Genomic DNA, 22,520 nt, shown 5'->3' with positions numbered 1-22,520 from the left:
TCTCCTTGCTGCTTTCCTTCATTGCCACTGATGAAACTTGATTGTGTTGGCTTCACGAAGTCAGAAAATCAGTCTTTACACAAAATTCTTTAAGTATTTTTTATTTTGTCGTGCTTGGTATCTTTTCCCTATAAAGATGTACAGTTAGCTATATAAACAGCGACGCAAAGACTACAAAAATAAACAGGAAGTGAAAGACGAAGAGGAGATGGGCAACTAGAAGAAAAGACACAAAGAGGATCAAGAAGGACAGAAGAGAATGAAAGAGGAGGGAGAAAAGTGGTTACACAGCTGTTTCTACTGGTAAAACTAAAGCATGGGAAGTATACAATTTATAACATTTACAATTATAATAACAGTAAGAATAATAATAGTAACCATAACAACGATCATAATAGTCCAAATTATAATTCATAAAAACAATTAAGACCTCTGATATCTTTTAAAGACCAACGAAATATATATATTTTTTTGAATTTTGATATTTTTTTTTTTTTAAAGATGACGTAACAGTAGTTTGTTCAGTTTTGCAGCTCTAAGCTAATATTCTGTGTTAGTACGATAGCATCGCTTGGTAATGTGCGCAAAAGAAAATTACATTTTTTTTCTTAAAAGAGCCATTTAACTTACTTTGTAGACTTTTTCATACAAATAATGACTTTAGAGATATGTTTCATTGTGTAAGTGTTTTTGTGTTGAGCAATCAAAAAAAAATAAGAAAAAAGAAAAAAAATCATTGAAATTTCTGACATGTTCTCTACAAACTCCCTTCCTGTTTTTTCTCACCCACGTCGAGCAACTCACAATTTCACGTTTCCAGTGACTCTGCGATAATTAAGCCCCTTTTTACAGTTTCAGAGAGAGCGGTCTGCTCCAATTCATTCCTCTCATAAAAGAGAACATGTCTGATCTCTTAATTATTAACAAACAATAGTGGAGAGATAGAGGAGGGGGAGGAAGGAGCATTGGAGAGCGGGAAATAGAGAGTCACCGAGAGAGGATCAAAACTTTTCTTCACAAGTCAACAGGTTTTGGCCAACATGAGCAGATAATGGAGTTGCCAGATGAAAAGCGCAGATGAATACTTTATGAGGACGGCTCTGAGCTCTCAGCGCTGTCATTGGTGGATTTATTGTCTACCAGCTCAGTCTCTGAGGCCCAAATGCTTTGGCAAATGCAGGGAATTAAAATTTGCTCACGTTGGGACATTCAATAGCTCATAAGCTCTTTGCGGCTTCCCACAGTGACGCTGTTTCACCCAGTTATGGATCGGCCTGCTTTGAATGGACACTTTTCTCTCCTGGTCCTACAATTATGGCTAGTTGTCTATTGTACAAGCAAGTAAAAACATAAAGAGTGTGTGTGTGATGGTCTCTTTCAATCATAATCATTATCCTCTCCTCTCGGCTCTTTCGCTCTCCATCCTGCTCCATTATTGTCTCCGTCCTCTCCTTCCCACTCCAGCTTCATATGGCACGATTGTGATTCCCTCTGGTTGTCGTTGTGGTGGTGTGTAGGTCTGTTTGGGAACAGTGTGTGTTGCGGTGTGCACTCTGCAGTGGTCCAGTGTTTCTGAAGAGCCCCACCAGGGCGGCGCTACAGTAGGTACTCCTTCTTGCCCTGGGTGGCATCATTACCATTGAGGAATGCCTCCTGTACCTCACCGTGTTCATCCAACCCACTGGCCTCATGAGTCAAATATGAACCTTTCAAGAAAGACAATTTAACCAGAATTAGGTTCATACTCCATTGCAGGAATTAAAAGTACAGCAGTAACAACATAACATATTAAATCACTTGCTGAGTGCAATGAGATTTATTTTCTATTGAAACAGGACGCTGAAGTGATTGTGTTTTTTGTTGTCTTAATTATTGTCTCTTTCTGTATTGATTTAAATCCAGTAGGAGACAGGGGCTAGTTGATATTTAATTATTAGCATTTAAAATATGCAACAACCCCAATAAAAATATGGTAAGCTGCTTCTACCTGACATTTATGAAAAATGCCTGTGTGGTGGTTTAGACTTTCAGTTCAAATCACAAATTATTATATACTGAATGCGTATTAGTGTGATTTTAGTTCACTTTTTTAATTAACAACATTTATTAACAGCAGAATTCACAAAAAATAAATCAAATTAAAGAGCTGTTTGAAACTATCATAAAAACGCACTGCAAGAGAAAACACATTTGCAATTGGAATTTTGACGAAAAACCCTGAAAATCAAGTTAATTAAAGGGGAGGGGGGTGAAATGCTATTTCATGCATACTGAGTTTTTTACACTGTTAAAGAGTTGGATTCTCATGCTAAACATGGACAAAGTTTCAAAAATTAAGTTGTACGTTTGAAGGAGTATTTTTGTTCCCAAAATACTCCTTCCGGTTTGTCACAAGTTTCGGAAAGTTTTTTTCAAGTATGGCTCTGTGTGACGTTAGATGGAGCGGAATTTCCTTATATGGGTCCTAATGGCACTTCTGCCGGAAGAGCGCACGCTCCTGTAGAGCAGAGCACAGACATTCACTGATCAGAGCGAAAGCGTCGCGAAATGTCACAAAAGGAGTGTGTTTTTGGTTGCCAGGGCCAGACAACCCTGCACAGATTACCAAAAGAGAAACAGCATTAAGGGACCAGTGGATGGAGTTTATTTTTACAGAGCATCAACGGAGTTGTGCAAGTGTTTTTGTTTGTTCCCTGCATTTCGAAGATGCTTGTTTTACAAACAAGGCCCAGTTTGACGACGGATTTGCATATCGTTTATTTCTTAAGGATGATGGAATCCCAACGAAAATGGGTCACGATCGTGTGTTGGAACCGCAGGCGGTGAGTAAAACTGCTTAAAATATATCTGCCTCCTTGTTAGTGCGTCCCTTCACATGCCGGAGACCCGGGTTCGAGCCCCGCTCGGAGCGAGTCGTTGCTGCTGCTGCTGCTGCTCTCGTTCAGTTTCAGCCTCGGGATCTGATTCTGGATCATAAATAAACTGCTGAATCTGACTGTAAGCCATGGTTTGTTTTGGATGATGGTTTTTCCCTCACGGTAATGTCACAGCTTCCAAACGCTCTCAACGCAAAAGCCTACTGGCGCTCGTGATTCTTTAGCTCCGCCCACACGTCACGCCTCCAGCCGGTCGTGTTTTTCCGGGAAAAATCGGTACAGACTATCTTTCTCTTTTTGGACAAGACTTTTTAGAGTTATGAAGGATGCAGTACTACTCTATAGGTACTCAAGATTAACAGGATATTGAGTGAAAACGAGCATTTCACCCCCACTTTAATAAAAAGCATCAGTTAATTAATAACTTGTGTGCTTTTGTAATTTTTATTAGTTTTTAGTTAGTTAGTTGTCAAATCAACATTTAATTTTTTTAAGGCTTCATGTTAATGTTTAGAATTGATTTATTTTCAGCTTTATTTGAATAAACAAAATTATTTTAAATCGTTTCAGTTTTACAAACCCGATTCCAAAAAAGTTGGGACACTGTAATTATGAGTATAATAATAATTTACAAATCTCATAAACTTACATGTATTTACAATAGAATATAGATAACATATCAAATGTTGAAAGTGAGACATTTTGAAATGTCATGCCAAATAATGTCTCATTTTGGATTTCATGAGAGCTAAATTAAATGTACATAAGGAACAGCTGGAGGACCAATTTGCAACTTATTATGTCAATTGGCAACATGATTGGGTATAAAAAGAGTCTCTCAGAGTGGCAGTGTCTCACAGAAGTCAAGATGGGCAGAGGATCACCAATTCCCCCAATGCTCCGGTGAAAAATATTGGAACAATATCAGAAAAGAGAAAAAATGCAAAGAGTTTGGCGTTATCATCATCTACAGTGCATAATATCATCCAAAGATTCAGAGAATCTGGAACAATCTCTGTGCGTAAGGGTCAAGGCCAGAAAATCATACTGGATGTGTGATGTGATCTTCGGGCCCTTAAACAGCACTGCATCACATAAAGGAATACTGTATGGGAAATCACAACATGGGCTCAGGAATACTTCCAGAAAACACTGTCGTTGAACACAATCTGCCATGCCATTCGCTGTTGCTGGCTAAAAGGTAAAAAAAGAAAGCATATGTAAACATGATCCAGAAGGGCAGGCGTTTTCTCTGGGCCAAGGCTCATTTAAAATGGACTGCGGCAAAGTGGAAAACTGTTCTGTGGTCAGACAAATCAAAATTTGAAGTTATTTTTGGAAAACTGGGATGCCATATCATCCGGACTAAAGAGGACAAGGACAACCCAAGTTGTTATCAGCGCTCAGTTCAGAAACGTGCATCTCTGATGGTATGGGGTTACATGAGTGTGTGTGGAATAGGCAGCTTACACATCTGGAAAGGCACCATCAATGCTGAAAGGTATATCCAAGTTCTAGAACAACATATGCTCCCATCCAGACGTCGTCTCTTTCAGGGAAGACCTTGCATTTTCCAACATGACAATGGCAGACCACATACTGCATCAATTACAACATCATGGCTGTGTAGAAGAAGGATTTGGGTACTGAAATGACCAGCCTGCAGTCCAGATCTTTCACCCATAGAAAACATTTGGCGCATCATAAAGAGGAAGATGCAACAAAGAAGACCTAAGACAGCGGAGCAACTGGAAGTCTGTATTAGACAAGAATGGGACAACATTCATTTTCCTAAACTTGAGACAACTTGTCTCCTCAGTCCCCAGACGTTTGCAGACATGCAGTCATAAAAAGAAGAGGGGATACCGCACAGTGGTAAACATGGCCTTGTCCCAACTTTTTTTAGATTCAAAATCATCTTATTGTCCCTTAAAATTATTCATTTTCTCTCTTTAAACTTTTGATATGTCATCTATGTTGTTTTTGAATAAAATATTGCATTTTGAAACTTCCACATCATTGCATTCTGTTTTTATTCATAATTTGTACAGTGTCCCAACTTTTTTGGAATCGGGTTTCTACTTCACAATAACAACACTGCCCCCATGACACCTAGCCCTGGTGCTCCTCCATATAAATTTTTAATCAGATTCTCAGTGTATTCTCATTTGTAAAAGTCAATATAAGTTTTGCATGTTCCCCTCCACCTACACCCGAGTGTGCTCAATCTAAACTGTCCCCTGGGGATTCATGCTGCTCTATTAGATGGCACACATCTAAACATTCTTCATCAAGTTTTTGCCAGTTACAGCTTCTTTTTGCAGGGCCAGCAAAAGTCATCTACTGCAATTGGAGGGGACGTATGCAGATCAACTTTTAATTATTCACAGAATTCAGTAGGAATAATAACCTCTGACATTTTACTGCACACTCAGCGATTTGGTATATTGCGACCTTTTTAATTCACATCATCATTTGAAACAATGGATTTGCGTCTGTGGCTGGGGGACAAATAACTGAAATTACTCGGGCAGAAGTGACTTTGTGGCACCAGCATGACACTGTTTAATTAAAAAAATCTATCTTATGTACGTGCAATTTTGCTTTCCTATATTGCAAGAGGCCGATGGGCCATTAAACATAGTGATGTCGTAGACCGCGCAGGACCAGCACAATGCATCAGAGCTGTAATGTTCCTCTTCCTGTGCCCTAAGATTAATCACTTCCATTCTGCCTTTCCAGCCACCCCAAGGTTAGACAGGATCAACCCTAATGCTCTCTGTCTCTGCGCTGATGGGTGAAATAACCACATCTGACTCTGGTTGGCAGGTGAGCTCGGGTTCCTCCCCACCCCTCTGCCTCCGCCCCAATTTACAGGTGCAGTGATCTTTATTGGAAACGGTAACACACAGAGATTGCCAGAAGTTCTTAAAGAGTTCAGGGACGAGGTAATTAAGTTTTCTTTATAGATGCACCACGATACAATGGCGAAAAAAGGCAATTAAACACAAGGACTTTCTTTCTTTCTCCCTTTTCTCATCTGAACACATTTAAACTTTAACATTCTATGTACCCTCAGGAACACGCACACAAAAAAGAAACACCTACACCAACTATTCTCAACTATTCTCTCCTCCTGATTTTTTTTGCTCATCCATTATATCACCTTAGGGGTGGGCGGCATGATCAAAATCTACAACAGGATCACAGTCATTTATTCCTGTGAAGGCAAAGCTGAATTTCCAGCATCATTATTCCAGTCTTCAGTGTCACATGATCCTTCACAAATCATTCTAATATGCTGACTTGCTGCTTATAAGAAACATTTATTATTATTATCAAAGCTGAAAACAGTTGTGATGATTCAGGAAGGCCATTTTTTAGAAACAGAAATCTTTTATAACAATGAAAATGTCTTTATTGTCTCTTTTGATCAATTGAATGTATCCTTGCTGATTTATAAGTGTTATATATTTATTATAAAGAAAATAAATCAACATATGTAGGAATGGTAGTGCTTATAACTAATATTCAGAATTCTCTGAAACTAATATTCTGCTTGGATTAATGTCAAATAGTAGATATATGAAACATCTGTTCAAACACACTTGAATAAGTTGACGTGGCTTGGAAAATATAAACACTTTAAACCCTACTTTGCATTTCTTGCCTATAATAAACACCCTGTGATAAGTTCATCCTCACATCTCGCTCTGTAGTTATAACATTACTCAATGTTTCTTCCTGGTTGTCGCATGAAAAAAAACTTTGATAAGAATCCACTGCAGTATAAACAGTACAGAACAATCCCAAGAGAATAACATTTCTACCATCAATATTACACAGCCCAATCTTAAACCACCAGTGTTCTTTTTCTAGTTCATGCTAATGCTGGCTCTCACTGCACCAGCAAATACCATCAAACTGGATGAGTGACTGAACCTGGTTGATGTTGATGCAGTGTGAACCAGCCTTTATCTTACTTCCTCCCTCTCCTCAGAAGTTGAGGTGCTGCATGTCTGTGTGTCACCACAGGTTAAGGGTTTTTGTAGAGAGAGGAGGTCACCTTTCTGTCGGACGGAGCACCAGATGGTGACGATGAGCACACAGATGACAGTGAAGACCAGCAGAGCCAGGATGCCCCCGATCACTGCATACGGAACAGCACTGTGCGTTTCCACCACTGCTCCAGGGTCTGAGACACACACACACACACACACACACACACACACACACACACACACAAAGTTTTAGCTTCAGCATTTTAACTAAAAAGAAGTGACCTGTGAAAACAAGGAACTGTGATTAAAGCATCATGTTATTTTATTTCTCTGCATTTTATTAGTTGAAAGAGAATGGCTGCAGAGGAAAGATGCAATCAGAGTCTGTGTGTGAAGTATACAGTGAAGTTTTACCTAAACCGACAGATAGGAAACAGTGAGAGGCAGGCAGACACTCTAAATCAAGGCATGAGGCTGGACAGCACCCTTAAGTATTTAACAACCTGTTTACACTACACAGCAGTGGGGAGAAAAGCAAAATAGGAGACATGGAGACCGGGTGACAGGAAGAACAGAAGAGAGAAAGTGACATGCCAGATGAGAAAAATGCCAAGAAAGAGTGAGGAAGGAAAGTGCTGTATGTTTGCTTGCAGGACAAAAATCAGCAACACCAATAAGGAAAGTTTTCACGAGTGCCTGGAAAAGAAGACAAGCGACCCAATCATAAAGGGATAGTTCAGCAAAAAAAGTTCTTTTTTACCCCCACTTAGTTCCAAACCTGCATGACTTTATTTATGTGGGACAAAACTGAAAGAGCTCATGACCAAGGCTGTTATTTATCATTAGCTACAACAAAAATTCTTAAAAACTTGTTTGTTAATTTAATTAAAGCTGAAAAGATGAAATACCTGAACTAAATGAAAAAAAGATATGTCGCTCTAAAATTAATCATCTTTTTTAAGACTATTAATTTAAAGGTGAAGGGTGTAATAATGTTCTTCTGTGGGTAAGCCAAAGCGACTGCTCCGCCCCCAAACACACGCCATTGGTTGAGCTGATGTTGCCGTGTGGGGCTGGTCAAGATATTCAAACAAACACAATATTTCACCACAGAGCCCCAGTGTTTACATTTTTTCGAGGGAAATAAACCTGCAAATGGATTTACTTACAGTCATTGCTTCACATTAAGCTGGGATAAGAGAAAGTATTTAAACATCAAAAAAATTACACACTTCACCTTCAGCGCAAATGTTTCAGAAACAGCGGGAGAGCTAGAAAGAGGGAGGTCGCCTTTGAACAGGCTGTCGAGTAACATTTCATTAGGAGTCCATTACAGAGATGATGAAAAATTAACACTTCTCCCTGCCTCACGCACACGTTTCAGAGAACTAGCCACCCGGCTCTGAGGAAGTGACATTAAAGAGACCGGAGCATCTCTCGCTTCTACTTGCAGTTGTCTTTCACAGTTTTTATCCCTTCATTTATTGCTGTATACTTGAGACAGGAAACAATTCCATTCAGAAAGAGAAATAGCAAGATGTGTGTGAAGGATAGAGCCAGCAAAAAAGGGTCATAGATTCAATGACTGTGCACTTTGAGGTGCATGAAATGGAAATGTCAGAAAATGCATCTGATATCTTGTGCAGGTCAGGGTGCTGGAGCTGCTGTGTGAGGTTTGTGCAGTGTTGCATGATGCTGATGTCTTGCAGTACAGTGGAGTCTCTTAGTAGTTCTCTCAGGTGGGAGGATCAAGGGCTCCCGTCTGACCGACCTCACATCCCACAACATCATGAATGACAAGCGATGCTGTGTAGAGCCAGGCCTCTTTAAAAGGGTCATTGTGTCTTTTTTTGCTCTCTTTCTTGCTCTCTCTTTCAGCATGTGTTTCTTTATCTGTTCTTACATTCTAATGAAAAAACAAGGCGCAGCAGCTGAGCAGATCCTCTGGAGAGCAGTGCTAGTGCTTCAAATAACAAGGGCACTTGGAAGACAATAGGATTTTGCGCACATGCATCTTAAAGAACATTTATAAACACAAAACATGAATGAGAAGATGAGAAGCTAGGCGATTTAGCAGGAGAAGTACGCTTTGGAGCAGAGCCATCAGGGAGGAATTCGGATATGTTGAGGTGGAAGACAATTAAAAACCTGGATTTGCATTTCCTGAAGGAAATAACAGTGCTTGCAAGCCAGCAAACAGTAACAGTAAAATTTAAGGTAAAGTGATTAACAAAAAAAGCTGTGAAACCAAAGACAGAGACAGGGAAAGACAGAAATTGACAATATAATATGGAATATAGATGAATGAGTAAGCCTAGAGCCCTGCCTTTGTAGCTTGAAGACGCACAGAAGGAACAGATTAAACATGAAGTAGAATGTATAAAAAGACCAAAGCTGCTTCCCAGTTCACCAACCTATACTATACCCCAAAACTGTGTCATTCTGTGAAGAAAAAGTACATGCTTTGGTACATATCACGTCATAAAATTGCATTTCTTAACAGCCAATCTGTTGTATTGTTACACACATCCTGTTAGTGTAAACTGGCCTGTCAATCATCTTGATCTTCCAGTCTTGGGACATGCAGAGAACTCAACCTCATGTGTTTTTCTTTTTAAGTTGTATCATGTATCATTAAAAAGTTCACAATGTTACATTAATTAAACATTGTGACATTATTTAAAATTACATTAAATAAATGTCACGTTAAATGTTGATAATTATCACTCAAACATTTTTATCTTAACTTTATAACCATCATTTGTGTAGTTTTTTAATAACTTTTTTTTTTTAAAAAAACCTTTATTTAACCAGGGAAATAATCACATTGAGATAAATATCTCATTTACAAGTGAGCCCTGGCCAAGGTAGCAGCACACAATATACATAACTACATAAAACAAGTTACACAACACACACATATACAGCAATAAAGCAAGATTAAACGTTAAGAGCAAGTACAGACAGATTTGAATGTTTGGTTGAGATATAACTTGAACTCATTAATTGAAATAAGTACATCAAGTTTCAATGATCTTTGGATCTCATTCCAAGCAGCTGATGCGCTATAAATAAAAGCAGTTTTTCCAAACTCTGTCTTCATTAAAGGAACATTTAAAAGAATATATCTACTTGAACGTAGATTATACCCTTGACTATTAAAAGTAAATAGATAATTCATATATTGAGGAAGATGGCCAACTAATGCCTTATACACAAGTATGAGCCAGTGCTTGTACCTTCTTATATGAAGTGAAGGCCAACCTACCATTTCATACACTGCACAATGGTGAGTGTGATATTTTGTGCAAGTTATAAATCTTAGAGCAGAGTGATAAACAGAATCTAATGATTGTAAGAGAGCTTTAGTGGTATTTCTGTAAAAAACATCTCCATAATCTAAGATAGGTAAGAAGGTAGATTCCACCAACTTTCTCCTGGCTGACTGTGAAAAACATGCACTATTCCGAAAATAAAACCCCAGTTTGTAGTTCTAAAGCAAATCCTCCCCCAGCTTGCAATGGGTAAGAGTGTGCACGGTTTTGCACTCTGAATTTTTACTGGAAGTTGTAGACCATCCAAGTAACTTTGCGATAGTCACTTCAACATACCATGATTAGAGACACACTCATTCTAATTTTAAATACTATTTAGGACAGCTAGTGTGTGAATTGGGATGCAGCACACCGCAGTTTTGTATGCACATATCACAATGACCTCATCTTAATCAGTTACATTTGGAATTCTGAACATTTTGTCAACATAAAGATGTGTTCATGCCATGTTGGAGTTACCATAATTATGGGATTCTGACTTGTACTGTAAGAAACATTCACATCCTCATAGAACTTGTAATTGCAACTTGTTATTTCTTAATTCTGAAAGCTCCAACTTGTACCTGTCATGCAGAATCACACGGAAACATTAAAATGGCAAATTCAGCAGGTAAATGTAGTTATGTAGTTATCTCTTAATATTTCTTATTTCTCTTAAAAATTCCAATTATTGACTAAATGTAAATGCAAGACTAAATGAGAGACACAATTCAGTTTAATGTGGCTAGATCAGAGTAGGACAACTAATACCAAATTTGCTGCTTAATAATCTGAATAAAAGTTTTTTTAATAAGGTATTTGCATTACTACTGTTACTTGTTTTATTTGGGTTTTGTCTGTTGATTCATGTTGCTGTTAATAGAGTTGAAATAGAACACATTATTCCGAGGACATGAAATGAAGTAGAATATCAGGGTTGTCATACAGTAATTACTGTAATTACAACATGGCGTGAATGCACCATAAGTCAATACAACTTAATTACATTTTTAAACAAATATAAACTTCACAATAAACAAAAAGAAATTATAAAGGGCTGACAGCGTTTCACAGCAATAATCAGTGAATGTATTTAACATACCAGTTTTCCAAATCTATAGTGTTTAACAAAATAAACCCCCCCCCTCTAACTTATCATCTAGTAAGTAGTGGGTTTTCAATGTAATATATCATATGAAATTATGAAGAAAATAATTTTCAAAACAAATGGAGCAAGCAGAAATAACTGCAGAAATGTTTGTAGAAGAATGAGAAGAAGATAAGACGTTACTACAACACTCGTGCAAGCACTGTAATAAAACTGTCACTCATTACACAAAGAGGTTAGCCAATCACAGCAGAGGTTGTTTACATAATTCCTAGCGCTACAATAGCAAAGCCAGCCTGATTTATTCTCAGGGATAGAAAGAAATTCAAATGTAGTCATGCAAAACTAAATTATGACTATTTTTGGTGCAATAAACTAACATTAAGCACAACTCAGGAAACAAAGGGAGGTAAAAGGGAAGTGAACAATTGAATAGAGATGAGGTAAGGTGAGGTGATGGAAGAAGGGTTACCTGGGTATTCCTCTTTAAAGGATGGAAGGATGGTGTGAGCGATGGCAGGATGAGAGTTGGGAGGGACAGACACTACAAGGGAATGGATTTACAACAGGGTTATTTACTACCTACTGCAGCTACATACAAGCACATGCAGGGGAAAACACAAGCAAAATGAGGCCTGTCAGTGTGTGAGTGAGTGTACGAGTGTGTGAGCCAGACATAAACCGTGATGTTCATGAATTACACCCCTCTGCCAGGGTCAAGGGTCTGTTTGCGGGTAACATCTCCAGCCAGCAGGGTGCAGCAGTTTCCTGTTCCACTCTTTCATTTCTCGCCACTGCAAAATACTGCAGTTACTGTGCACCCCGGGCTCGCCTCCCTCTCTCTCTCTCACTGTAATCTTCAATCCCTCCATCCCAAAGATCATCAATCTTCCTGCTCTGTTCACCATCCTCCAGACCTCTAATATAAGCACTAGCCTCATCGCTCTTTCTCGCCCCATCTCGTTCCTGATACTGCCTCGCAGCTCTCTCCTCCATCTGCATATGGTTCTACAGCTTTTTATGCAACAAAGCAACACAGTATTCGTTTGTGTATGTGCGTGCGTGGGCTTCAAAACTTGGAGGGATTAAAAGCAGGGTACCAGACCGATCAATAACCAACGCAGATCAATATCCCAAGACCACCATGACTCTTTAGAAAGAGGAAGGCAGCTGATCAACACTCTCATTCCTCTTCTCTCAATATGTCTCATCTTTCCCCTAGGCAAAACAGTTCAGATATTTAAAGGTATAGTCTTTTCCTCAAAAGCAATTCTTCAAGGGGAAATTCTTTTAAAAATGTGAATTCTGTCATCATTTACTCACCCTCATGTCAATCCAAACCTATGTATTGTGACTTTTATACCTTACAACTGAGTTAGTGAGCTGAACTCAATACCTGAAACAATTCCATTTGAAAAAAAAAAAAAAAAACAATAATAATAATTAGACAATTTTGTGAACTTTGTATAAACCAATTCACTGAAAAGTTGTTTGATTTGTTCACAATTATCATTATCATAATGCAAAAAAAAAGAAAAAAGTAATGACAAAGCACTGAATAACAAATTTGATTTGGTGTGTTTCTTGCATAACGAATGAATATCACTTTAGACGGCTTGGAGTACAGCACACAAATTATGTGGATGACTTTTGTTATTTTATGGGGCTTTTGGATCCTTTTAAAGCTTGAACGCTTCAGGCCCAATTTATTGTAATTGCATGGAAAGTGGCAGTCAATTTTTTTTTCCCTTTTGTGCTCTACGGAAGAAAAAGAAAGCAATGCAGGTTTGAAATGACATGTGGGTGAGTAAATAATGACCGAATTTTGGTTTTGGTTGCCATATTCTGTCATTAACATCCTTTCTTATTACATTTCCTGTCCCTCTTTCCTTTCTCATCTCTTTTCAGTGCTCCCACGTTCTCATTCATTACATTTCTCGGTTTTTCCTGCACTTTTCCCAAAACCCATCATTTTAAAGGCGTTTCTTCTTTGCTGCTTCCTGCACATCATTACGGCTCAGGCTGGAAGCTGATAAACATTTCATCACACAGATGTTTGGGTGAGTCACGTCACTAATGTTGCTCTCTGGGTTTTTGGGACTTTTGTGATTTTGTGTGTGGGGTTTTGTGCCACATTATCACACCAAAGAAAGAAAGAGTGGCAGATCTTCAAGTTGTTCTGATGCTCTCTGAATATGGAGTCTGTAAATCCCACAGTCTCTCACCTCTCCCCTCCTTGCTCAAAGGTCAAGCCTCAGTCGTCAACTCGACACTCTCCTCGACTCGCCACGCTTAATATTCCTGTCATGACTATCCAAAGGTAAAAATATGACATTTTCAATTACCATATCCCCTCTTGCTCACGCTTTTTTCTCCTTTTCCTGAGTTTCACTTCATTAATTAACTGCCCATGTTGTTTCTTCCAATTAGAGCCACAGCTCATTACTGTGCTACATTTTTTCCTCTCCTCTGCAAGCAACGTTGGTTCTCCTTATCTCATTCTCCATCCCCCCTTTCACTCATTTCAGTTTCAGTGGCTCTCTGAGGTCATTCAGTTGTAATGGTTTTTATTGGCAGCAGGGTCCATCGTGGCTATGTATTACATAAGCATGTCTACAGGGGACTGTCCTTTGACCGTTTGACCACTGGACAAGCTGCATATGTGCAGGCGAGGAGTACACCTACACATATCCAAATATGCTTTTCTGTGGTGGTACTTTCAGTTAATGACGTTTTCCACCTTTTTGCATTTCTGTAATTTCATTAAAGCATTGTTTAGCATGTTCGAGACATTTTTCTCATAGAGACTTTTGGCTGCTGCCTGCAATGCAGGTGATTTCAGGTTTAACAGATCTTGCGTAGGCTAAACCCAAACCCACGCAGACACATTCTAACAAATATAAAAAGTAGTTACACTTTAAAATGTTTCTTAAGTGGGTTTGGCAAAAAAGTGAGTACTAAATATATATGCAAATATTTCCAGACAGGCAGAGATAAAGTAACACAGACAGGCGTACCTGTTGAGCCATGTGGTAATAAACACGCACTTGCAAATTTCTAAAAAAAAAAAAAACAAGGTCTCCACCTCAGTCCTTTTTTTTTTTTTGTCTTTCCAGACTCATTTTGTCTTTCTCTCACCTTCCTCCAGTTTATAATCATCATTCTGTTCAAATTGGCTGTAATTCCTCATTTTGCACTTCATGGCCACTTTAGACAAACAATAAATCAGTGAGAAAAAGTTTGTTAGTGGGAAGCGGCAGGATATTGAGATCAGGCCTCGTCCGCCCTCTCGTGTCACCGTGACTGCCGACTCATCATCTCAATCCTTCTCCCTCATTCTCTATCAGCCTTCAGCAGTCAGCCTTTTCTCTCGTTTTAGTTGCACTGAGCATGGGATTTCCAGCGGATGAAGCCTAAATACGCTGATACCGCTGAGAGTTAACACCAAATCTTGTTCATTTACTCCCACACAAACACATTAAATGGGAAGGTCGGTGTTCTGTGTAGGAGAGCAACGAAAGAAAGAAAAAGGAAGGAAGGAAGGAAGACTGGATGAAGGGAGGGCAGGTAGGAAGAAAGGAAGAAAGGAAGGATAGAAGAAACAAAGAAAAAAAGAAAATAGAAGGGGTGGAAAAGGCTTGAAAGAAGACAGGAAGGAAAGAACAAATAAAAGATAAAAGGAAGGAACGAAGGAAAAAATAAGGAAGAATGTAAGGAGAAGGGAATTGAAGAAAGGAAAGAATAAAAGATGTAACTAAAGGAAATAGAATATGAATATGAAGGGAAAAAAATGGAAGGATAAAAAGTAGAGTTGTTCCGATTCCGATACTAGTATCGGAAATATCTCCGATACCACAACAAATTCTGGCATCGGCATCGGCGAGTACATGAACCCATATACCGATCCGATACCATTTTCTTAAAAAAGACCTAGTTATGACCGCAAGCTTTGCCTAACCGCTGCACGGTTCTTCTTCGCTGCTCAAAATGCATTGAAAACACAGGAAGTTGTGCTGTGTTGCCACAAGCAACCCCTGTTTAGAGCAGCGAAGAAGAAATGAAAACGCGTTAGCAGCCCTTATCTATATATGACTGGATCACTCATCACATTCTAAACTGCCAAAAGACAGTGAAGCCGCTTCTATATTATAGATCAGTGGTTAGCAGTATGTCTCTGTAGTACCGGTAGTTACAGACTCTCAAGTATATTCAGTACCGGCAGCTGCGTTCAGTCGCTTCCGTGTAAGTCAAAGCGCAGGGCTCCAGACAGTAGCCGAATATATACTAGTGTCTGTGAATATTAAACTGCAAAATACTATTTAAATATTACTCCCGCAAAATCTACATCTCTGTGGGTGACTGGCACAGATGCGCGAGAGCTCGCTGTTTTGTAGTCTCTGCTGTGTGTCATGAGGACATGAACGCATAAACCGTCACTTCATGAGAATTTACCGTTTCATTTGAGAATACTGTCATATCATAAACACAGACACTCAAAGATCTTCATGGCAGCCCATTAAAATAAATGTTTGGTTTACATGAGTAAATTGACAATATATAAAGCTACTGTTGTAGCCTACAGTAATAATAATACATCTCTATAATAATAATAATTATGCCTAGATGGTTGCTTGTTTTTTACTTGTTTTTTACTTGTTAGAGATTATCTGATTAATAGATCTTTTTTTATATTCCTAGACTTATTTGTTGCAGTTTTTTTATACAGTTATATTGTAAAACTTAAATACCTTTTTTAGTTTGCGGTGTTAGATTTTTGGCTGCATTTGAAGTTCTTTTTTGCATAAGAAAATAAATAATACTGTCAAATTCATGTTAGATAATAAAAATACTGTAATAAATACAGTAGTTCACCATGTATTTGTTCATGTTTTATTGAGGGATCTGTCTGAAGCACACCATAAAAAAATTCTAGCAATTTACACAGGGCTAGTAGTATATACAGCTGTATATACAGATATACACCCAGGTATCGGATCAGTACTCGGTATCGGCCGATACCCTGAGCCCAGGTATCGGAATCGGTATCGGGAAGAGAAAAAGGGTATCGGAACATCTCTAATAAAAAGGGGGAAAGAAGAGGTGGATCAAGGGAAGTATTAAACCTAAGGAAGGAAATGAGACATGAATGAAGGAGGGAAGGATGAAAAGAAGGAAGGAAGGAAAGAAAAAATGGAGGAAGAATTTATGAATAGAAGGAAGACAGAAATAGAATAGAGGGAAAGGAGAAAAATAAAGGAAGGAACAAAGAAATTAATAAAGTAAGGAAGAAAAGAAAAACTGGAAAGGTGGATGAAAATAAGAAACAAGGGGAGGAAATGAAGGAAGATCAAAGAAACTAAGGAAGAACAGAAGGAGGGAACTAATAAAAGGGACAAGAAACCAGGAAGAAAGGATGGATGGAATGAATAAAGGAAGAAAAGAATGAAGAAGTAAAAGAGGGAGGAAAGAATGCAAGGAGGAAGGAAGGAAGAGTAAACAAGCAGAGAAAGGGATTCCTAGGACATTTTCTAAAGTGCAGAGGTGTTTCAAAGCTAAGAGGCTCACCTACACAGAACCGCCGATAGAACGAGCAGAAGAGAGAGGGAGCGAGGGATAGAAGCGGGATGAAAGATGACATTCCCACCCACCTGCGCTCTCCGAGCTGCCTCGTTAAGGTGCGTGTTTGATGGCTGTCGTTACCATGCAAAAAAAGGAGGAGGAAAAAGAAAGGAGGAAGGCCCCAGGGGATCTAATTTCTTGCACTATTTCAAAAAATACATCACACATCCTGCGGGTCTACAAACACAGCTGGAAGATGCAGTACCCTGCACAGCCACAGGGGGCAGACCTGGCCGAGATAGGGAGGACAAAAAATACACACACACAGTGGTGGGAGAACAAGACTACTGTCGCATTCAAAACCTCTGTAGCTATAAAGAACCCACGCTGTTCTTGAATGGAAAAGAAAGTGTAGTTCAGGGAAGTGTGTCCGTGTATATACATATGGAATTGTTTTGTAATTCCGAGAAGTGTGAAAGCAGGTTTCGTACAAAAGCCTACAGATTTTGCCATGCAAAAATCTGGACTGTGCTGAGTAGTAAAGGGTAATGTCATGTGACCAGGGACATTCGTTCTCTTACCATACACCAGCAGTGTGTAGTGGTCGGCTGCGCGGCCGTAATTATTATGGGCCTGACAGAGGTAGGTGCCGTTGTGTGATTGGCTGAGGCGAGACATTTGGAGAATGTTGCCCATTTTCTCCGCCCTCTCAGGAAGAGTGTCGTTCACTCGTGACCACTGGATGTCACGTGGTCTAGAAGACAACAAAGAAACACATTAAGCAATCAAGAAATTATCAAAGGACCAAGGCATTAAAAGAATTTTAACAAACAAATCTTCTCAAAATAATTAGGCACCAGGGACTAAAGACAATAGAAATCAGATAATATAAAAAAGATCAAAAAGAGATAAAAGGATTTGGGGGAGGGAAAAAAACATTTCTTAATCAGTATTTTTGTTGGGTAAAAAAATTAATCAGCCTTAAAGCAAATAATTTATATAAGTGTCTATTTTTCTGAAATAAAGTTGTTATTTGGGTAAGATAAGATTTGTTTTCAGAGAGTATGTTAAATTAATTAATTATTGTTCATTATATTTATAAACCCCACTGAATTATTTTATTTATTTTATCTCTGCCGATCTTCTGAAATATGCATCTAATGGACATATTTTTAACCCATCCTCAGGGAGAGGATTTATGAATGCATTAAAGTGATGCAACTGACACCTTTTGGTCACATGACAACAACAACGTGATGAAGTACATCTGGATTACATTCATACTTCACACATTAAAACAATGACTTTATAATGGTTGCAAATTAATTACTCTTTCAAAAAAAGTACCTACTCAAAAGTATTTAGTTTTGGATATAGCCATTCCCTTATCTCTTTCCTAAATGTTTTTGAATGAATCAGTTGAAAGAATGAATCAATGACTCACTCATAAAGAGCCATTTGTTTCATATGTGAATGAAAACACATACATGGGGCAAAGACAAAGGGGGTTTTCAAGCATCAAAAAAATTACAGTTACAGTTTCCACAGAAGTAAAATGTTATGTTATGTATGTTTAATTAATTATTAATTTAACCAAGGTTTTAATTATCAGCTGCTTCAAAATGCATGCTATTAACAAAACCATTGCTGAAACTTTTGCAGTTGGCCAATTGTACAAATAAAAACAACATAATTACATAAACAGTGAATGTATAAGGGAAATGACGTATGACAAAAGAGCATGAAAGGAGGGGATTACACACACACACACACACGTTGGTATAGGTGGTTTATGTTTTTAAAGCCTTCTGAATTATGAGGACACAGGAAATGTCCTCATAAACCACCTTTACATTGTAATACCTATGTCATACCTATTTCATTTGAGTCCTCATAAAACACCCAAACTGGTGCACGCGCACACACACACACACACACACACACACACACACACACACATGTTGGTATAGGTGGTTTATGTTTTTAAAGCCTTTTGAATTACGAGGACACAGGAAATGTCCTCATAAACCACCCAAACCCACACACACACACACACATACACAAACACAAACAGCTGCGAGGTGATCCACAGCAGCAGGAGATACGTGGAAACTGTAGGGCAAAAAGCCTAAGGCTTCAGTTCTGAGCCCACCGCCTGTGAAACGCCTCATCCCTCATCCACCCTGGCCGGAAGACAAGTCTACGTCATCACCGTAATCCCACAGGACACGTTTAATTACAGCCCTCACAGGATTCAGCGTACAGCACCACACGCACATGCTCTCAGATACATACTATATGAGCACAAATGCCGAGGACGAGCCAGACAGAGTGCTGAGGAATAATAAACACACCCCTCCAACAAATGCAGACTGTGTTTAATTGGTGATTAATGTCGGATGAACATGATCGTAATGGCTTTATAACCAAGCAGCACGACGCAGTGTACTGTGAGTTCAGTTACTGTAGAACAGCATCTTGATCCATCTCTCATCCCTCCCATCAATACTCTCATTTATCTCAACCTATCCAGAGAGCGCTCCCTCTGTGGGTGGGCAGTCTATTCTCATTTCTCATCCCCGCATTCTGTAATCCTCAAACATGCCCCTACAATTAAACATTTACATATTGCAGACTCTCTTTCCCCCACCGTATAAATCACGTAGCCTTTCATTTCTCTTTCCTAGCTGAAACCCCTCTAAGCCCATCTTTCTTTCCTTCCCTCACTCTGTCATTTCCCATTTCAGCGTAAAATGAGTGGCAGCTCATGCGTCCTCTCTATCTCTCCATCTTTCATTTCTGTAGCGGTCCCTTACGAAGCTCTGGAGAGGTTTAATGGCTTTCTGCTCACAGCTTCTTAGAGAGAAGAGGCTCAGTGACCACGGGTGAGCCGCAGGAAAAAAAGATAGACTGAGACAAACATGCCTTCTGAAGGAAGAAAGAGTCTGTGCTCACTGTGACACTGCTGAGGTTGACAGAGGGACACTTTCTCCTTCAATATAAGATGTTTAGTGAGGTCCGAGAGAAATATCAAAGAGGAAAACTCTGAAACTTCATTCCACATTTACCAAAATTGGCAGAAAAAACTGGTGAAGAATTGTTTTTCATTATGATGTTAATTGAAGTCTTTTTAATTGTTCAATTTAAGCTGTTTTATCTTATTGTGTAATGTTATTATTTTTATTATAACCATGACCACCAGTACTGCCATATAATGTTTTTATTAAACACAAAATTACATTTGTTTTATAGGATGTTATAAATAAATATTAATAATAATGAATACTGTATTTTTATTACTTTCCCACTAGTTAATAAAATATAGTATTTGTTTTATATTACTTATAAATAAAGGTAGTAATTGTACAATTAGTTTCATCTTGTTTTATTTCATTACATACTGTTATTATTTTTTGTTACCTCAACCTTTACTCCAAAATGATTGATTTTTAAATAAATAAAGGTAGTTATAATTGTTATAAAATAATAATATACAATAAATGTTTATTTAACTTTTCCAGTTACTGCTTTTATTGTGTACTTTGAAATTGAAACTGAAGGGGAAATAATTAGAGAGAGAGAGAGAGAGAGAGAGAGAGATGGAAGGAGGAACAGAGGACGGAGTCAAGGCAGAATCATCTTTGTTCTGTGCCATTATACTTTATTGAACCTGGATTGTGATGATCCTCTTTAAGCATTTTGGAGTGTTAGAAGATAAAAGCTGTTCTTGTGGGACCAGTTCAGATGATTCGTTTTAAAGCACATGTTGAAACAGAAATGCACACGCATTTTCATATCCATCAAAATCTCCTACATGCAACCTGACAGATCTGTTTCCACAGAAAAGCACACACGCTCTTGTAAACTCACAGTGGGTTGCCGGTAACGGAGCAGGTGAGACTGAGGGAGTCTCCCTCTCGGAGGATGCCCTGAGGGGGAATGATTTTCACCGTAGGAGCAACTGCAGAGATAAAGAGAAGGATAGAGAGAGGGAATAAAACAGGAAAAAAGCTCTGTCACAAAGTCTAGTCAACACATGCTGTGTTCAGTTGCAGTATCCTGACTAAAATGGAACCTCATAAATTACTGCTTTGAAAAAAATAGTAAATGTTGCTCTGGACCCCCCATTTTATTTTAATACAGCTAATGTGAATAATAATAATAAAATAATAAACACATGATTTCAGTTTTTTTCTTAAATAAATGTTGTATTATGTCAAGTCTAATTGTGATCTTTTTTATTATTCCCTTATTGAATGGGATCTCGCACTGCGTCCCCTAGAGGACACTTTGGCATTCCCAGCCGAAGAGTAACCTGAGACGTTCCCTTATCAAATGGTTCCCTGAGAAGGGGAACTCGCACTTGTGTCCCCTAGAGGACCCAACGCAGTGCGAGTTCCCCTTCTCAGGGAACCATGGTTACATGAGTAACCTGAGACATTCCCTTATCAAATGGGAACTCGCACTGCGTTGGGTCCTCTAGGGGACACAAGTGAGAGCTCCCCTTCTTAGGGAACGATGGTTACATGAGTAACCTGAGACATTCCCTTATCAAATGGGAATTCGCACTGCGTCCCCTAGAGGACACTTTGGGGAACACCAAAGTGTCCTCTATGGGATGCAGTGTCTTGTTCCCCTTCTCGGGGGAACCATGGTCACATGAGTAAGCTGAGATGTCTTCAGCTATTTTTATTAACTATTATTCAAAAGTTTGGGGTACTTAAAAAAAAAAAAAAAAAAAAATATAAATACAATAAAAAAAATAAAAAAAAAGCTATCATGCATGGCTGTAGAACAGGACCTCTTCATTTTAATGATGACTTCATGTATGATGGCAGTAGCAGAATGGATTTGGAAGGGTAAAAAATCATCTTGGCCACCAATATTCAAGAAAATGCCACCAAACCCATTAGAAAGCACTTCATATTGGAACTGGACAATGACACAAAACACCCTGCCAGTTCATATATATATATATATATATATATATATATATATATATATATATATATATATATATATATATATATATATATATATATAATTAAAAAAAATTACATATCAATGTTAATAATATTTGACAATATTACCATTTTTCCTGTATTTTGGATGAATACAGCCTGGGAGAAGTTTATGCTTCGTTCAAAAAAGTTCCAAACTTGAATGATGTTTTAATACTGTTTAGAATTGAATTAACTTTTATAATCAAAATTGAATTAATTGAATTAACTTTTATAATCCAAATTTTGCATTAAAGTGTTCTTGAAGTGTTGCCTATGGATGCAGCTCACTAGGTTTTGGAACAGAGCAACACATTTCTAGTAGGTGTCTGATTTAAACTCACTGTGAGAACAAACAATTCATCTGAACTTGATTGTCTTTTTAGAGAGTAAAGCCCTTCAGATTTTACGTGAGAGGTCCTCGCATAAAGTAAATATTAGACATGTTTTCTCTCCATCTCTCCACAGTATTACATTTCGAGTGTATCTGTTTATACTGTGGTGTGATGTTTAATGGGATGCTGTTGTCTTCTCGTCCTTTATCATCGCAGGCAAGATGTAACACAAACAAACAAACCTCGTTAGAAGCTTGCCAAGTGAACATGTTAAAACAGATGGGGCTTCAGCGAGCTAACAACAAGCGTTAATCAGTCTAATATGGC

The 22,520-nt window shown here is 38.4% G+C and overlaps 1 protein-coding gene across 4 annotated transcripts in view; it reads right to left on the bottom strand.

Moving 5' to 3' along the window:
* Positions 1-85: 85 nt before the first annotated feature.
* Positions 86-22,520, bottom strand: part of LOC128030696 (cell adhesion molecule 4) — a 121,624-nt gene continuing 99,189 nt past the window's right edge. For 3 of the 4 annotated variants that reach the window (XM_052618536.1, XM_052618537.1, XM_052618535.1), the window contains exons 5-9: positions 20,729-20,819; positions 17,440-17,612; positions 11,772-11,843; positions 6,943-7,071; positions 86-1,706 (exon numbers count right to left, since the gene is read on the bottom strand). In XM_052618536.1, the coding sequence (XP_052474496.1) occupies positions 1,597-1,706; positions 6,943-7,071; positions 11,772-11,843; positions 17,440-17,612; positions 20,729-20,819 (575 nt within the window). In that variant the 3' untranslated portion in view covers positions 86-1,596. The remainder of the gene's footprint in view (positions 1,707-6,942; positions 7,072-11,771; positions 11,844-17,439; positions 17,613-20,728; positions 20,820-22,520) is intronic. The other variant, XM_052618538.1, reaches the window with a different exon arrangement.

This window comes from Carassius gibelio, chromosome A16 (assembly GCF_023724105.1).
Source record: "Carassius gibelio isolate Cgi1373 ecotype wild population from Czech Republic chromosome A16, carGib1.2-hapl.c, whole genome shotgun sequence".
Taxonomy (NCBI): Eukaryota; Metazoa; Chordata; class Actinopteri; order Cypriniformes; family Cyprinidae; genus Carassius; species Carassius gibelio.
Note: the sequence above shows the minus strand (reverse complement) of the source record. Positions and strands in the feature narration are given on the sequence as shown.